Source organism: Pseudophryne corroboree, chromosome 1, assembly GCF_028390025.1.
Source record: "Pseudophryne corroboree isolate aPseCor3 chromosome 1, aPseCor3.hap2, whole genome shotgun sequence".
Classification (NCBI taxonomy): Eukaryota; Metazoa; Chordata; class Amphibia; order Anura; family Myobatrachidae; genus Pseudophryne; species Pseudophryne corroboree.
The window spans coordinates 609,270,953-609,289,857 of NC_086444.1; the positions used below are offsets into that span (position 1 = coordinate 609,270,953).

Here is an 18,905-nt window from a genome sequence, read left to right on the forward strand (position 1 = left end):
CGCTGTGTCTCAGCGGGGAACCGGGAAGCTCATTGCAGGGAGGCGAGGGACACATAGTTCAGAGCAGCTGAGGTCGGCTGGCCAGAGCGCGGCGTCGCTAGGCAAGCTGCGGCGGGTCTCCCTCTCTGAGCGGTGTACCGCTGACGGAGCGCCTGGCGGGAGGACGGAGCGCCTGGGGCGGGCGGTCGGAGCGGCAGACGGAGCGCTGGACGGAGCGGCTGGGGCGGCTATTATGAGCGGCAGTGAGCGGTCGGCTTTACCCACGGACCCCACACAGAAACTGGGAAGGGATGTGCTAAGTGTAAAAAGTAAAAATAAAAAATTAATAAAATCTTCCACCAAGTGTGGGAAGTTCCCACAAGCCTTGTTAGTGCTGCGAGCACGGAAAAAACACAGAGGTCGTACACTGAGGTACTCTGGGATATGGAGGGGTGGAGAGTTCTAAATTTAAATATTCAGTGCCTTTGTTTCTGCTAAGCCGTCCATATCCCAAGAGTACTCCAGTGACCCCTAGTGGATGAAAAAGAAAAGGTATTTTTAGACCAACAACAGAGTCAGCACTAGTTAAGTGTGTGTTAACCGAGTATCTCCCTCAGTGTCCAGGACCTTTTACTCAGCAGCAGATAACACCAAGGTATAGTTAGCTATGTGGTAAAATGCCCAGCCAATCACTTTGTAACGCATTTTCTATCTCACACTACATTTTCAATATATACCTTTTTATTGCTGCATCTGCTATCATGTACCTTGCATCATGCATTTGCATCACCTGGACAACCCAGTTTCAAGTATTTAAGAGAAACGAGAAAACATCTTGCTCCTCATCATGCACCAATACTGGAGTGGACAGTTCGAGTTCAAAGGGGGCTGAAGAGACTTTGGTACTTGTAACTTAATATTTTCTGAATACCCAATCAGCATCACAATGGTTTTAGAAATACTGCATTGCTTAGAGCACTGAGACTGGAGCTACATCTGTGTTGCTATTCCTCTACAATATATTATTCTCTACTTCCAGAACAACTGAGCGGGAGATTATTACAGTTACCAGTCAGGGAAGCCCAAGACTGTGCAGGGGGGTATCCGGTCTCTGGGTCGACCACACTTAGGTCGAAAATGCCCAAGTCGACCACTATTGGTCGACAGTAACTAGGTCGATATGAGATTTTCACAATTAATGTCTTTTTTTTTTTTTTTTACTTTTTGATACTTAACGATCCATGTGGACTACAATTGGGAATAGGAACCCCTTGCCCGAAGTATAGCGAGCGAAGCGAGGGGACACGGTGCACTAATTGGGGTTCCCGGTCACTATACGGAGAAAGCGACACCAATTTTTTTTTTTTTTACTCCCGTCAACCTTTTGACCTGTTGAACTAGACCATATCGACCTAGAAACCTTGTCGACCAATAGTGGTTAACTTAGACACTCTCAAACTAAGTGCGGTCGACCCTCCATACCACACCCGTGCAGAACTTGACTCAGTCAGTATAAAACACCAATGTATCCCTTTCACATGACTGGGCAGTCCAAACATGTAGTGTTACAATGAGAACTTCTTCCTTTTATTTCCCACTCACTTTGCCCTGAGTATCCAATCCAACTAATGCCAGCGAAGTCCAGGACATCTGCAAAGCCTTGAAGTGAACACATGGGGTAGGTGACCGTTGACGTTTCAAACTGGGCTCTTCAGAAGGCCGCATGGAGGAGCCAAATAACACAGCCATTGTCTGCAGAGATAATCTGTGTACAATGTGCACATTACCATCATGGAATGCCAGAGCAAGACCTAGAAAATGAGACCAAGGTCTGATAATTACAGAACATACGTCTGAATGATACACCACCACTTCGGACAAATCAATCCTACTCGTCTTAATACTATACTAAATACATTTTGTAATATATGAACAACATACAAATCAGCACACCACAATGCAGCTAAATGACAATCTTTTGTGACATTTTAAATACATTTTGAATTATAAATAATATTTGATCGTGAATACTGCTCAGCGCTGTATCTCACACTATTCTAAACTATTTTGTAGAGGCTCATAAAGAAATAAACAGTATAGGAGAGTTTTCCAAACACCACAATTACAGTTCAGTTTCTAAGCAGGTAGCGGCTATACAGCTACCATCAGTAACAATACATTTCTGAGCGCTTAATAGCACATTTCATTCTTGTTCTTTCAGTATTTTACAAGAGTGCAATTTATTCAAACCTATTGTGTTCTACTATAAATCAATATTGTACTACACATGTTTTTTTTTTTTTTATCTGTCCATGTTGGCATATACAGACGTACGTTAATGAACTGAAGACTACATGATCTGCTCTACCCCCAAGTGATTTTAAAGCAATACCACTTTCAGGCCAAAGGTGGAGCGTCAACCCTGCTTTTTCCCCAGGTTATTAAATATGGGTTTGACCCAAGACTTAGCTTCTATACCCTTTTACACACTGCATCTTGGTCACGGGTTATTCTCAGGTTGACCTCTTTCACACTGAACCCGTGTCTACATAGCATGTCACTGTAGACACTCCTTTGAGGCGGGCCTCCAGATTCACAGACATTTAGCAGCTTTGAAAGGTTACCCCGGGAGAATAACCTGGGTTGGACCATTCACACTGCAGGTCCCAGATATAATCCTGGTAGCAACCAGGATTGTGGTCCCAGCAATCTGAACTAGGGTAAACGCTGTCACACAGAAGAGAAGACCAGGGTTGCCCTGGCAATATCCCTGGGCTTTCGCTCAGTGTGAAAGGGGTGCAGAGTATAAAATCCCACTGCTTTCTGACCAAGTGACGTCTATTTGCTCAAGAGAAGAATTTCTTCTACACCGTCCCTTTTATTAAAGTCACTAGGGTGTATAAACGTATAGCATTTACTTTACTATGTATTTCTCTATGCATTTTTTATGAGTCTCTGTAAAATTGTTGGCAACAGTGTGACACAAAGCGCTGATTGGTATTCACAGTCAAATATTCTAAATACTGTACATTTTATACTAGCCATTGAAGCATGACAAAAATGATCAAGAAGTAACATACCTAGACCAGGACAGAACTTTGTATCATTTGCAACTTTGATGTCCGTGTTGGTGAGTGAAATTGGTAGTTTGGGCAGTGCCACGGCAGACACTCGCTCCAATTCATTGGTAGCTGACAAAATCCGCCACTTCAGTATCATAGGCTGCTTATCACTTACTGTAATAGAGAAGTAAGCAGAGCGAGGTTCAGCGACAGAAAACAAATGAATAGTTTAGGCAGGAGAAAAGTATACAATTTGCCATTACACTAGAGAAGGTAAATGGTGCAAGTACTTACCTCCCGGGGATAGCTGCTGGAAGATGTTATTAAGGGGAAGCCCCTCCTTCCGCAGAGACCAACATTCTGCCACACTTGAACACTGATTAGAGGCACAGAGGAGAACCTAACCAAAGCAGAACACTTTAACCATTGTGCTCTCTGTTAAATTACTGTAAAGGTCACAAAAAACATTTAGAGAATAGAAAAGGTTATAAAATAAAAATGGATACAGAAATTCTAGATTTTTTATTTATTCAAGTGCAACTGTCTGATGCATGCAACCGAGACAACCATTTTGTGGGTACATCTTATAGTCATCACTTTGGTACAAACGCTGTATTGTATTCCTATCAATAATCCACAAAATGGCTGCCTTCATGATGTACTGGTGGGACACTACCGACTAGCTCTCCCTCTTTTCATTCAGCATCACCTGAAGGTCAGGATTATTCTGATTCTTAAAGTTAAATAAAAATCTACTACTAAATAGTCAATGTAGCATAACCAGCATTGGTTGCTATGGGCAACACCTTCACTTGTCCTGTATAGAAAGTTTGAGCAGTTTCTGGAGGTTTCATTGTCTTTCAACATGCAACACTAGCTATTGCTAACAGTTTCAATAAAGCTAAATTTATAATTCAATGCAACTCCCACTACTTCTGTATAGTACATACCCTGCCTTTCCCATTACCTGCTCAGACATATCTCGGGCGAGGAATTTGAGGTGTGTAACAGCGGGAAATTTGTCCTTCCGGGCAGGGTCTGTGGTGCAGCGCATGAAGAGTGAAGGTAAGATCTCCGTGTCAATTTTGCATTTTTCATTCACAACAGACACACAAACTTTATAGAACTGCACAGGGGACGTGCTGCTACCGTCACATGTGGCCACCACAATGTTCCCACCGCCTGTAAAAGCAATGTCAGCCAACGCCACCCGGCATCGTAGCCGACATAGACTCTCCGTAGCTGTCAGCACTTGCCCATTGGGCTTCAACAAGGACACAGTCACCAGTCCGCTGACAGTTACAGCAATCCAACCTTCCATAGGCTTTCCCCCAAATAAGGTGAGGGAAGGAGAGAACTTTACACGAGAGAACTTTTCCCCAAAACTGGAAACACCAGACTGCAGGACAATAGAAATAACAAAAGTAAGTATGTTGGACAGCAGATGACAGAATAATGACCAGACAAGAAAATAAAACCGAGAAGAAGGGTTATAAAGATGATTTAATCCCAGTGAAGAAAAAGCCATAATAAGCAAGTTTGCTGCTCACCTTCTCCACGTGGAGTGCTAGTTTCACACCATTGTGAAGCCATGAGAGAGCAACAATGGGATCACCATCCACTTCACTGCCCACTAGGCTTTGCCAGCTATTTGCTAGATGGTCAGTCATGCCCCAACATTTGATGCAGCCATCTGCATCAGCTGAGAGCAGACGGGAGCCTAGGACACGGAATTAAAAAACAAAACATATAACTTTGATATTTAAACACATGATTGCGATTAATATTTATTTAAAATGTTTACGCATAACTTGGTTTATTTAGGGGTATATTCAATTGAAGTCGGATCCATTCCGACATTCATTTGTCGGAATGGATCCAACCTGTGCTATTCAAAGCAATCTCGAATTGAGATGCGGGCAGAGGGGGAGAGCAGCGTCGGAGGAGACGGTGGGGGCACAGGGGGAGAGCAGCGCCGGAGGAAACGGGAGAGCCGCGGGCACGAGGGAAGAGCAGAGACGGGTGAGAGACGGGAGCGCAGCGCTACAGCAGCTGCCAGCGTAGCTGGAGGATGTCACAGCCGCCGCTCACTGCAGCATCCACCCGGCTCCAGAAAGCGGGACCTTGAATTTGGCCCGGTTTCCCTCAAAAGTACGTGAATCGGCAGCTATACCTCTGATTCACGTAGTGTTCCTTCTAGGCTGTTTCAGCAGTGTGCTGCACCCTGCCCATTTCTGAAATGTGAAAAAGCACCCTGCCCTTTTTTCAGTGCACCCTGCAGGACCATAAATTGCCCCCTTGTAAACAGAATACAACAGTCAGAGTGCATGTTACAATATAGTTGTCTACTCCTTGCCTACCTCTGAAATTGGAACACAATTTCTATACTTAGCGAACTGGATGGCAGAGGAGGCACTGTAAATAACACAGCACTCTGATAAAGAGGGAAAGAACAGGGTAAGCTGTGAGCATGTACTGCTTACAGCAGAGGTTCCCAAACTGTGTGCCGTGACTCCCTGGGGTGCCTCGGGACACTTGCAGGGGTGCCCTGGGTTGGTGGTCCAGGACCAATTCAAATTATTCATGGTCAATAGAATAGGCAAAACCAGTGCTGGTGGCTGCCAGTCATAAAATATGTGGCCAAACAGAAGCATATATTGTCCCTCTCCACACGACTGACCCCAAGGATGACACATAAAAATCTACTTAATGTAATATTTCTTTCTTTCTAAATTTCTCAATAAGAAATTTTTGGCCTAGGGGTGCCGTGAAATAAATTTTGATATTCTAGGGCGCCGTGATTCAAAAAAAAGTTTGGAAACCACTGGCTTACAGTATTTCCCTTTTAGAACAGACTTATTTTTTTCCTATATATTTTAACCAATTGTTTAACTTTTCTGTTTTATAGCACAAGGATTATAACCATTTCTGCACTGGAAAAGACATTTATAATTATCTACTTATGTATATGCTACAGCCGATCTTTCAAGAAGACTGGACATATACAGTATGTTTCTCAGTACAGATGTTAGGTGTCTTATATGTATGTATGGGTATATGATTTACTAAGGGCAACATGTATGTACAAAAACTATAAACATGTCCGCTATGCTTTGTGCGCAAAGTGTCACATCAAAAAAGTGCCCTTCAAAATAAAAATGTGCCCTCTTCAATGATCAGCACCCTGCCCTAAAAAAATCCTAGAGTGAACACTATCACGTACTATTTGAGAAGTCGAATTCCCCGACTTGTTGAATAAAAATGCTGGGGATTGAATAGGTCGAATCACAATTCGACATTAAAAAGTCGAAAACTGACGTCTTTTCGACAGACGGCAGCTTTTGACACTAATTGAATATACCCCTATGGCTACTACACAATCTTTGTAACCCTACAAACTACACAAATCCAGGACCAGATCCATAGGGAAAGGCGCAGTGTGATCACCCCCTCCCGTAAGACCTCTTACTACAGCACCCAGCTTGCTACACTTACCAGACTGGTCCCACTCCAAGCTAGTGATGACTTCTTGGTGACCAGAATTGATGGAATAGACATCCCAAGGATGTTCAGTGTCCAGGATGTGGATCATGTGGGTAAGATCTTAAAAACAAACATAGCAGAAATCTTACATATCAATTTACAAATACACACACACACAAAATTGCATTGCACACAATGCACCATATCTAAAACGTAGGCTTTGTTCACAGAAAAGCTACCAAAATTGGAACACCTAATCTCAGTTCCTGAAGTTTTATTTTAACAAAGCTACCCTTACAAAGAGGGCCACAACATTTAACATGGCTGATTTCCCTGCATTTTAAATGGCAAATTGCAGATCTATTATTACTGCGGAATGTTCACTTGGCACACAGTAACATACAATTACAGACTACTCCCCACAAAATGTATATGGTTAAGGTGCACTTCAAAGCAAAGAAGACAGTATGAATTAAAGCAGATGTTTTAACTTAATTCATGGTAATAAACCAGCTGCATATCTGATCAGCAATATCTAACACTATTGTTACATTCCAGTGTCGAGATTGTGACTGTAGCATATACAGATGATCCATGGCCATGAGAGGGTCTGGTCTTTTGCTCATGTTATACAATGAATAAGGGCTATCTTAAAGCTGCACTATCATGCTAGAAAATGGGTATACAGTGGCTAAAAAAAGTAAATCTCCTTTGTCATTTTTAGTCACTTAGAACATGAAATCAAAATGGATTGTAAAATATTTAGAAATGAACAACAAATATTGTACTATAAAATGAAAAAAGTCAATGGAATTTTCTTACTACAAATGAAAACACACACACACACACACACACACTATGATTACATACTGTATGTATCCACTTTGTCTGCTAATATACACCTAAACAGACACCCAGGTGCAAAAAGTCACAATTAGCAGAAGTCAACATGTGACTAACGAGATGTATGGTAAGAAATTACCGTTGTTAAATCTCTTTCTGCGAGGTACACTGGGCTCCACAAGGATTAACATCGGAGTGTAGAGTAGGACCTTGATCCGGGGCACCAACCGGTTCAAAGCTTTGACTGTTCCCAAGATGCACAGCGCTGCCTCCTCTATAACCCCGCTAACGTGCACAGGAGCTCAGTTTCGTTAACCAGCCCAATGCAGTAGCAGGTACCAGAGACGACAATCGCTCGTACCCAAATACACCACACACTCACCATAGAAGAGGGTATCAGTGGCTATGCCATACCAACACAAAGAAGCCAAATGCGTCAGGGTGGGAGAGTGCGTCAGGGTGGGAGAGATTTAACAACGGTAAGTTCTTACCATAAGTCTCGTTTTCTGCTGCGGGGTACACTGGGCTCCACAAGGATTAACATCGGGGATGTCCTAAAGCAGTTCCTTATGGTAGGGGACGCACTGTAGCTGGCACAAGAACCCGGCGTCCAAAGGAAGCATCCTAGGAGGCGGAAGTATCGAATGCATAGCACCTAATGAACGTGTTCCCTGAGGACCACGTAGCCGCCTTGCACAACTGTTCAAGGGTCGCACCACGGTGGGCCGCCCGAGAAGGCTGGGCTTTGATGGTAGCAGCAATCGGATGACCAGCTTATACATAAGCATATGCAATCACCATTCTAATCCATCTGGCCCAAGTCTGCTTGGAAGCAGGCCAGCCACGTTTGTCCAAACACAGTACAAAAAGAGAATCAGATTTCCGAATGGAGGAAGTTCTCTTCACATAGATATGGAGAGCCCGTACCACATCCAAAGATCGCTCTTTGGTAGACAACTCAGTAAATTGAAGGCCGGAACCACAATCTCCTGGTTAAGGTAGAAGGAAGACACCACCTTGGGTAGATAACCTGGCCGTGTTCTAAGAACCGCCCGGTCATGGTGAAAAATCAAATAGGGAGACTTACAGGATAAGGCACCCAAGTCCGAGACCCTTCTAGCTGAAGCAATAGCCAGCAAGAATAGCACCTTAAAAGGGAAAGCCACTTAAGGTCAGCAGAGGCAAGAGGCTCAAACGGAGACTCTTGTAAGGCATCCAAAACCACCAACAGGTCCCAAGGGGCCACAGGTGGCACATAAGGAGGTTGAATCCGCAACACACCCTGAGTGAATGTATGTACATCAGGTAGGGTAGCAATTTTTCTCTGAAACCAAACCAACAAGGCAGAAATGTGAACCTTGAGGGAGGCCAGACGCAGGCCTAAGTCCAGGCCCTGTTGTAGAAAGGCCAATAGTTTGGCCGTATTAAACTTGAAAACGTCATGATTGTGAGACGCACACCAAGTAAAGTAAGCATTCCAGACCCTATGGTAGATCCGAGCAGAAGCCGGCTTACAGACCGCCTCAGAAAAACCCTTAGCCCTCAGGACGGAAGCATCAAGAGCCATGCCTTCAAAGCCAGACGGGCCAAAACCTGGTAAACACAAGGGCCCTGAAAGAGGAGGTCTGGTCGTTGTGGAAGTAGAAGGGGACGATCCCACGAGAGACCCAGTAGATCGGAGAACCAGTGCCGTCTGGGTCACGCTGGAGCGACCAGAAGCAGGTTTCCTCCTCCTTCTTGCTTGAACTTCCGTATTACTCTGGGCAGGAGTGACACCGGAGGGAACACATACGGTAGTTCCATGGAATTGCCAGAGCGTCCACGAACGCAGCTTGAGGATCCCTTGTCCTTGCTCCGAAGACCGGAACCTTGTGACTGTGTCGAGACGCCATCAGATCCACATCTGGAAGACACCACGTGTTCACGAGAAGTTGAAACCCCTCCGGATGGAGGCTTTACTCTCCGGCGTGTACGTCCTGACGACTGAGATAGTCCGCTTCCCAGTTCAGAACGCCCGGAATGAACACTGCGGATATGGCCGGCAGATGGCGCTCTGCCTACTGAAGAATCCGTGATACTTCCCTCATTGCTATGCGGCTTCGAGTGCTGCCTTGATGATTGATGTATGCCACCGTGGTGGCGTTGTCCGATTGTACTTGAACAGGTCTGTTCTGTATCAGATGCTGGGCCATTGTCACTGCATTGAACACTGCCCGCAGTTCCAGAATATTTATCGGGAGTAGAGACTGCTCCTTGCTCCACCGACCCTGAAGAGAGTGTTGTTCCAACACTGCGCCCCAACCTCTCAGACTAGCATCCGTTGGCAGAAGGGCCCAGTTGGATATCCAGAAGAGACAGCCCCTGCTCAATCGTTGGTCCAGAAGCCACCAGCTCAGTGACACGCGGCACTCCGGAGACAAGGAGATCATGCGAGATCTGATCCGGGGAGGCAGGCCGTCCCACTTGATCAGAATTAACTTCTGCAGAGGGCGAGAATGGAATTGAGCATACTCCACCATGTCGAAAGCCAACACCATGAGACCTAGTACTTGCATTGCAGAATGTATCGACACTTGCGGACGAGATAGGAATCATCAAATCCTGTCCTGAAGCTTCAGGACTTTATCCTGAGACAAGAACAACCGTTGGTTGGGAGTGTCCAATAACGCTCCCAGATGTAACATGCTCCGAGCAGGAACCAGGGAGGACTTCTTCCAGTGTATCAGCCACCCGTGGGCTTTCATGCACTGGACCGTCAGATCGAGATGACACAGAAGTTCTGGGGAATTTGCCAGGATCAACAAATCGTCCAAGTACAGTAGTATCCTGACCTCTTGACGGCGGAGTGTAGCCGCCATGACTGCCATAACTTTGGTGAAAACTCGGGGAGCCGTTGTCAAACCAAAGGGTAATGCCCGAAATTGGTAATGAAGGTTGCCCACCGCAAACCTCAGGTACTGCAGATGAGATACAGCAATAGAAATATGTAGGTAGCCATCCTGTATGTCCAGGGAGACCATATAGTCCCCAGGCACCAAGGTCAGAACAACAGAGCGCAGCGTTTCCATACGAAACTTGGAGACCCGCACATGCTTGTTCAAGGACTTCAGATTGAGAATGGGCCGCAAAGACTCATTCGGTTTCGGGACTAGGAACAGCAGTGAATAGTACCCCCTGTCTCTCTGAGCCAGAGGTACCTGTACTACCACTCTTGTGTTAAGAAGGAATGTACCACCGAGTGCAAAGTATTTGCTTATGCCGGATCCAGAGACACATCCGTCAGGCAAAATCGATGAGGGGGACTCGAGCGACAACTTCCCTCACCCAGGTATCTGAAGTGCTTTCAACAATTCCTGGGCAAAACCTAGAAGTCGGCCCCCACCCCTTGGATCCCCCAGATGGAGGCCCGGCCCGTCATGTGGCAGGCTTGTCAGTTTTGGAAGCTGGCTGACGGGTGGCCCAGGCACGCTTCGGTCTGGGTTTGGCAGGTCTGGAAGCACGAGCTTGCTTTAGGTACGCCTGACCTTTCGCTTTTCATGGAGGACGAAAGGGCAGAGGGACAGTACTTTTAGCCTTCTGATCGGAAGGAGCCGTACTAGGTAGGCAAGCTGTTTTAGCAGTAGCCAGATCAGCCACAATCTTATGGATGTCTTCTCCAAAGAGAATGTCGCCCTTGAAAGGGAGCACCTCCAGGGTTTTCTTGAAATCCATATCCACCGACCAGGATCTCAACCAAAGAATACGTCTGGCCAAGACGGACGTAGTAGCAGCCTTGGATGCGAGCACCCCGGCATCGGAGGCCGCCTCCTTAAGGTACAGAGAAGCCGTGGTAATATATGTGAGACATTGTCAAGCATGCTCAGATGCGTTGGAAGGCAGTTCCGCCTCAAGCTCCTGTGCCCACGCCTAAACAGCTTCAGCAGCCTACGTTGCTGCAAGGGTTGGCCTATGCACAGCCCCCGTTAGTGTATAAATCGCTTTTAAACCCTCCACACGTCTATCCGTCGGTTCCTTCAGAGAGGTGACGGTAGTTACTGGTAGAGCAGAGGAAACAACCATACGCGCCACATGAGAATCAACGGGTGGAGGAGTTTCCCAATTCTTACATATCTCCGCAGAGAGGATAGCGAGCCAACAGTCTCTTATTCGGTGTGAATTTTGTCCCTGGATTTTCTCAAGATTCTTGCAGTATGTCAACCAGGTGTTCAGAGTGAGGTAAAACTTGTTTAACCACCTTCTTACGTTTAAGATACTGGCGCCGGCTGAAATTCAAAATAGAATGAAGCTGGCACCCATCAGACCAGCAAAACGCGTTGGGCTTCAGATTGTAGGACCACAAGTATCAGAACCCTCATCCACCTCCTGGCAAATTTTGGACTTATAGTTTCCACTGGATGAAATTCCGACACAAGTTCTTCATATGACCTAGACTCACCCCCATCTGCCATTTGGTTCCTAACTGCAAGAGACACCTAGGGGACTTATTTGGAATCCAGTCTGGTAAATTACCTTACATCTAATTGAACTTGTGGGCAAATGTGGAATAGCGTCCTAGCCAGGAATTGTGGACATTTTACTTGAAAGGGTTAACCCTGTGGGATCCTACTAATTGTTCTTATTATCGTTAAGCAGTTGCTTATGTTTTACCTTTGAGGGGTAGGATAACCTCTCCTTTATGAATGTTCATTAAATGTACCTTTTTACTTAATTATTCATTTATTGAGTCGTTCATCCTATTTTGAATTTCAGCCGGCGCCAGTATCTATTTCTTCCTTTTTTGCCTAAATTACCCAGGGAATTGACCTTCCCAGTACAGGCTGCCGTTGACAGCGCACTCCATCTGTATATTTATTTCTTCTTACGTTTAAACCTATCCAGTTTCTTAGAGACAGCCTCAGGCTCAGGATCATCAGACACCTGAAGAATGTGCCTAATTGCTTCAATCAAATCCGGGACATCCACCAATGACTTCCCTTCCCCATCAGAAACATCTGTGTCAGTGTCTGTGGGATCAGTATATGCACCATACTCCTCAGAGGACGTGTCTGGGATAGCAGTGGATTGGGAGGAGGTAATGGCCCATTTAGAAGACGACTTAGTCTTAGGCGGGCGAAAGTGACACTTAGATTTAGTTAGTGACCGGTTCAAATGCTGTAACTGAGTGGAGATTTGATCTGCCCATGGCGGATTAATAGCAGGGACCATAAACTTCCGCATTGGCACAGGTGGTCCCACAGGGGGGCGCCAATTTAGTTACAAGCATGTTTAACAGCGTGGAAAACGTAGCCCAAGGTGGGTCCTGTGATGCCTCAGGTGCTACCGACCCACTGGGGGGGTAAGGAACCCACTGAACCTGAACTCTCAGCTGCCATATTCTCCTCCATCACGTCTGTGGCCTCACTACCACGCAATGTGGGAGAAGCCCCAGCGTCGTTGACACGTGTAGCAGACATAAGAATGTGGACAATATCGGGCAACCTGGTACAAAGTGTAGCAGCAATATACCCAGCAAGAACACTCGGTGAAGTGTGACTATGACAGCACAAACCGGGAGTTCAAGAGATATAAATCTATATGGTGACTATAAATCACAAGTAAAAATACACAGCAAGTATATCTTGTGATACAATCCTATATTATACAGAAAGAAACCTGATACACTTAACCCCCTCAGGTATATCAATATAGGAGTAGCCCACTGAGTGAAATACACTGTAATAAGGCAACCACGCAGCAGCTACATACACACACATATATAGTCACAAGCGTACCATGCAGAAATTATGCACCATAAAACTGCACTGGACTAGCAATACAAAGTAATACTCAGTATGGCTATATGTGTTTACAAAAGATATAACAAAGCACAGTAGATACTGGATGTATATCACAGGGTGTTTGTACCACACAAACCTGAATGTATGCACTCTTTCTTAACAACACTGTCCCAGTGACAGGTAGAATACGTAAGCGACCTGTATGAAGCACAGCACTGGCAATCAGGCGGTTCTACAGAGGAGGATTTGCCCCAGCAGTCTCAAGAACAGCTCAGCTCCGTCTGTGATGGCTGCTGGCCGGGAGTGAAGGAGAGAAATGCAGCTCCAGGGAGAAAACATTTGCAGAAATGGCGCCCTGGTGCTGGGGGGAGGGTCCACAGGTCAGACCTGCTCCCCCTGCTGGCACCCCCACCGGGCGCTGCGGGCAGTGAAAAACGGGGTTATATATATTTTTTTTTTTAAAAACCAGACCTGTGCCCTGTAGTTGTCCCTGGTGGCTAGTGGAGCGGCTGCCCAATAACAGTGTCCACGCCAGCACACACGCGCGGCCCGCCTCCTGCGGCGACTCTGGATCGCGGTAAAGTGCGGCCAAAGAGACCCCATACCTCCCCCGTACCCCCACAATCCGGGAGGACGGCGGAGTGTGTGACTGATGTTTTGAAGGAACCGGAGCCTCTGCAGCAGTAACCAGGCAACCAGAGCGCGGGAGTATACAGCGCCGCTGGGGGTGACGGAGCTGCAGTCAGAAAAGTCTATGATACTTTGCCTGCTGCAGCCCTGTAGTCTGTCAGAAGAATCTTCAGTCTTTTCTTTCAAATAAAGCTATCAATAGGCTGCCTAAGTGCTTGTTAAGTGCCTGCTTACTGCATGGCACCAACTTACAAACTGAGCTCCTGTGCACGGAGGCAGGGTTATAGAGGAGGCGGCGCTGTGCATCTTGGTAACAGTCAAAAGCTTTGAGCCTGTTGGTGCCTCGGATCAAGATCTTACTCTACACCCCGATGTTAATCCTTGTGGAGCCCAGTGTACCCCACAGCAGAAATTTCATTTTTACTACGCCCCCCACCCCTAATTTTGACTATGCCATTTCCCTTAAACTCCCTCCCCCAGAGCCCAGATAGTACAGATTTTGACTCTGTGCTTGAGATTTTCTCTATGTACGATTTTGACTTCAGTGCCAATTTTGACTTTACTTTGTACTAGATAGTCAAGATTGACTTGCCTGTACATTCTATCTAGCCTTACGATACGGACCCCACGGGAGTGCGCATCGGGATCGAATCTGTATCCCAAGCTGCCTATGGGTGTGTATACACGGTGAGATATTTATATATAGTCAAAATCGCAAGAAAAGTCACCTTGCGATCCCGATTCGCGGTCCCGCCAGGTCGGCATCGCAAGAAAAGTTAGACTGTGCAGGCAAGTCAATCCTTGCTAGATCGGTGTACTATCTATTACATCTCACATGTCAATGACATCTCACATAAGCCAAAATCGTAAGCATACATAGTCCATATCTCAAGAAAAGTTAGTCAAAACCGGTGGTGCTGGGCTCCGGGGAGTTTAAGGGAAATCGCAAGTGAAAATCGGGTATAGCAAGGATCTCACCATGTGTACACACCCTAACACCTTGAGATATGCACTAACTTTTCATAAGATTTTGACTATATAGTCAAACTCTTACAGATTTATCTCACCGTGTGTACAAGAGATGAATTTGTATCAGATATTTTTTTTTAAAGACCTGGATTAAAAGCTTTACTAATTAATCATCTGAATTATTTGTTGAAGAGTTTCCAGTGGTAAAGCACAATGGAATTTGCTGCGCTATAAAAGAAACTGTTAATAATAATAAAAAAAATAAGAATTTACTTACCGATAATTCTATTTCTCGTAGTCCGTAGTGGATGCTGGGGACTCCGTAAGGACCATGGGGAATAGCGGCTCCGCAGGAGACTGGGCACATCTAAAGAAAGCTTTAGGACTACCTGGTGTGCACTGGCTCCTCCCCCTATGACCCTCCTCCAAGCCTCAGTTAGGATACTGTGCCCGGACGAGCGTACACAATAAGGAAGGATTTTGAATCCCGGGTAAGACTCATACCAGCCACACCAATCACACCGTACAACTTGTGATCTGAACCCAGTTAACAGCATGATAACAGAGGAGCCTCTAGAAAAGATGGCTCACTACAGCAATAACCCGATTTTTTTTTTTTTTTGGTAACAATAACTATGTACCAGTATTGCAGACAATCCGCACTTGGGATGGGCGCCCAGCATCCACTACGGACTACGAGAAATAGAATTATCGGTAAGTAAATTCTTATTTTCTCTGACGTCCTAAGTGGATGCTGGGGACTCCGTAAGGACCATGGGGATTATACCAAAGCTCCCAAACGGGCGGGAGAGTGCGGATGACTCTGCAGCACCAAATGAGAGAACTCCAGGTCCTCCTCAGCAAGGGTATCAATTTTGTAGAATTTTACAAACGTATTTGCTCCTGACCAAGTAGCTGCTCGGCAAAGTTGTAAAGCCGAGACCCCTCGGGCAGCCGCCCAAGATGAGCCCACCTTCCTTGTGGAGTGGGCATTTACAGATTTTTGGCTGTGGCAGGCCTGCCACAGAATGTGCAAGCTGAATTGTACTACAAATCCAACGAGCAATAGTCTGCTTAGAAGCAGGAGCACCCAGCTTGTTGGGTGCATACAGGATAAACAGCGAGTCAGATTTCCTGACTCCAGCCGTCCTGGAAACATATATTTTCAGGGCCCTGACAACGTCTAGCAACTTGGAGTCCTCCAAGTCCCTAGTAGCCGCAGGCACCACAATAGGTTGGTTCAGGTAAAACGCTGAAACCACCTTAGGGAGAAACTGAGGACGAGTCCTCAATTCCGCCCTGTCCGAATGGAAAATCAGATAAGGGCTTTTACAGGATAAAGCCGCCAATTCTGACACGCGCCTGACCCAGGCCAGGGCCAACAGCATGACCACTTTCCATGTGAGATATTTTAAATCCAAAGATTTAAGTGGTTCAAACCAATGTGACTTTTGGAACCCAAAAACTACATTGAGATCCCAAAGTGCCACTGGAGGCACAAAAGGAGGCTGTATATGCAGTACCCCTTTTACAAACGTCTGAACTTCAGGGACTGAAGCTAGTTCTTTTTGGAAGAAAATTGACAGGGACGAAATTTGAACCTTAATGGACCCCAATTTCAGGCCCATAGACACTCCTGTTTGCAGGAAATGTAGGAATCGACCCAGTTGAATTTCCTCCGTCGGGCCTTACTGGCCTCGCACCACGCAACATATTTTCGCCAAATGCGGTGACAATGTTTTGCCGTTACATCCTTCCTGGCTTTGATCAGGATAGGGATGACTTCATCCGGAATGCCTTTTTTCCTTCAGGATCCGGCGTTCAACCGCCATGCCGTCAAACGCAGCCGCGGTAAGTCTTGGAACAGACAGGGTCCTTGCTGGAGCAGGTCCCTTCTTAGAGGTAGAGGCCACGGATCCTCCGTGAGCATCTCTTGAAGTTCCGGTTAGCAAGTCCTTCTTGGCCAATCCGGAGCCACGAATATAGTGCTTACTCCTCTCCATCTTATCAATCTCAGTACCTTGGGTATGAGAGGCAGAGGAGGGAACACATACACTGACTGGTACACCCACGGTGTTACCAGAGCGTCTACAGCTATTGCCTGAGGGTCCCTTGACCTGGCGCAATACCTGTCGAGTTTTTCCCAACGGTTTATAATCATGTGGAAGACTTCTGGGTGAAGTCCCCACTCTCCCGGGTGGAGGTCGTGCTGAGGAAGTCTGCTTCCCAGTTGTCCACTCCCGGAATGAATACTGCTGACAGTGCTATCACATGATTTTCCGCCCAGCGAAGAATCCTTGCAGCTTCTGCCATTGCCCTCCTGCTTCTTGTGCCACCCTGTCTGTTTACGTGGGTGACTGCCGTGATGTTGTCCGACTGGATCCACACCGGCTGACCTTGAAGCAGAGGTCTTGCTAAGCTTAGAGCATTGTAAATGGCCCTTAGCTTCAGGATATTTATGTCTCCAGGCTTGACCATAAGCCCTGGATATTTCTTCTCTGTGTGACTGCTCCCCAGCCTCGCAGGCTGGCATTCGTGGTCACCAGGACCCAGTCCTGAATGCCGAATCTGCGGCCCTCTAGAAGATGAGCACTCTGCAACCACCACAGGAGGGACACCCTTGTCCTTGGTGACAGGGTTATCCGCTGATGCATCTGAAGATGCGACCCGGACCATTTGTCCAGCAGGTCCCACTGGAAAGTTCTTGCGTGGAATCTGCCGAATGGGATTGCTTCGTAGGAAGCCACCATTTTACCCAGAACCCTTGTGCATTGATGCACTGAGACTTGGCTCGGTTTTTCGGAGGTTCCTGACTAGCTCGGATAACTCCCTGGCTTTCTCCTCCGGGAGAAACACCTTTTTCTGGACTGTGTCCAGGATCATCCCTAGGAACAGAAGACAAGTCGTCGGAACCAGCTGCGATTTTGGAATATTGAGAATCCAATCGTGCTGCCGCAACACTACCTGAGATAGTGCTACACCGACCTCCAACTGTTCCCTGGATCTTACCCTTATCAGGGAATCATCCAAGTAAGGGATAACTAAAATTCCCTTCCTTCGAAGGAATATCATCATTTCGGCCATTACCTTGGTAAAGACCCGGGGTGCCGTGGACCATCCATACGGCAGCGTCTGAACTGATAGTGACAGTTCTGTACCATAAACCTGAGGTACCCTTGGTGAGAAGGGTAAATTTTGACATGAAGGTAAGCATCCTTGATGTCCCGAGACATCATGTAGTCCCCTTCTTCCAAGTTCGCAATCACTGCTCTGAGTGACTCAATCTTGAATTTGAACCTCTGTATGTAAGTGTTCAAAGATTTTAGATTTAGAATCGGTCTCACCGAGCCGTCCGGCTTCGGTACCACAACAGTGTGGAATAATACCCCGTTCCCTGTTGCAGGAGGGGTACCTTGATTATCACCTGCTGGGAATACAGCTTGTGAATGGCTTCCAAAACGGTCTCCCTGTCAGAAGGAGACATCGGTAAAGCCGACTTTAGGAAACGGCGAGGGGGAGACGTCTCGAATTCTAATTTGTACCCCTGAGATATCACCTGAAGGATCCAGGGGTCTACTTGCGAGTGAGCCCACTGCGCGCTGAAATTCATTGAGACGGGCCCCCCACCGTGCCTGATTCTGCTTGTAAAGCCCCAGCGTCATACTGAGGGCTTGGCAGAGGCGGGAGAGGGTTTCTGTTCCTGGGAACTGGCTGATTTCTGCAGCCTTTTTCCTCTCCCTCTGTCACGGGGCAGAAATGAGGAACCTTTTGCCCGCTTGTCCACGAAAAGACTGCGCCTGATAATACGGCGTCTTCTCATGTTGAGAGGCGACCTGGGGTACAAACGTGGATTTCCCAGCTGTTGCCGTGGCCACCAGGTCTGAAAGACCGACCCCAAATAACTCCTCCCCTTACTAAGGCAATACTTCCAAATGCCGTTTGGAATACGCATCACCTGACCACTGACGTGTCCATAACCCTCTACTGGTAGAAATGGACAACGCACTTAGACTTGATGCCAGTCGGCAAATATTCCGCTGTGCATCACGCATATATAGAAATGCATCTTTTATATGCTCTATAGGCAAAAATATACTGTCCCTATCTAGGGTATCAATATTTTCAGTCAGGGAATCCGACCACGCCAACCCAGCACTGCACA

At 46.5% G+C, this 18,905-nt stretch overlaps 1 protein-coding gene across 2 annotated transcripts in view; it reads right to left on the reverse strand.

Annotated features, from left to right (window-relative positions):
• LOC134902310 (mediator of RNA polymerase II transcription subunit 16) overlaps positions 1–18,905 on the reverse strand; it is a 54,453-nt gene that overhangs the window by 24,563 nt on the left and 10,985 nt on the right. The window contains exons 3-8 of one of the 2 annotated variants that reach the window (XM_063914378.1): positions 6,537–6,644; positions 4,592–4,761; positions 4,009–4,440; positions 3,336–3,441; positions 3,060–3,215; positions 1,582–1,790 (exon numbers count right to left, since the gene is read on the reverse strand). In XM_063914378.1, coding sequence (XP_063770448.1) covers positions 1,582–1,790; positions 3,060–3,215; positions 3,336–3,441; positions 4,009–4,440; positions 4,592–4,761; positions 6,537–6,644 — 1,181 coding nt within the window. The remainder of the gene's footprint in view (positions 1–1,581; positions 1,791–3,059; positions 3,216–3,335; positions 3,442–4,008; positions 4,441–4,591; positions 4,762–6,536; positions 6,645–18,905) is intronic. The other variant, XM_063914379.1, reaches the window with a different exon arrangement.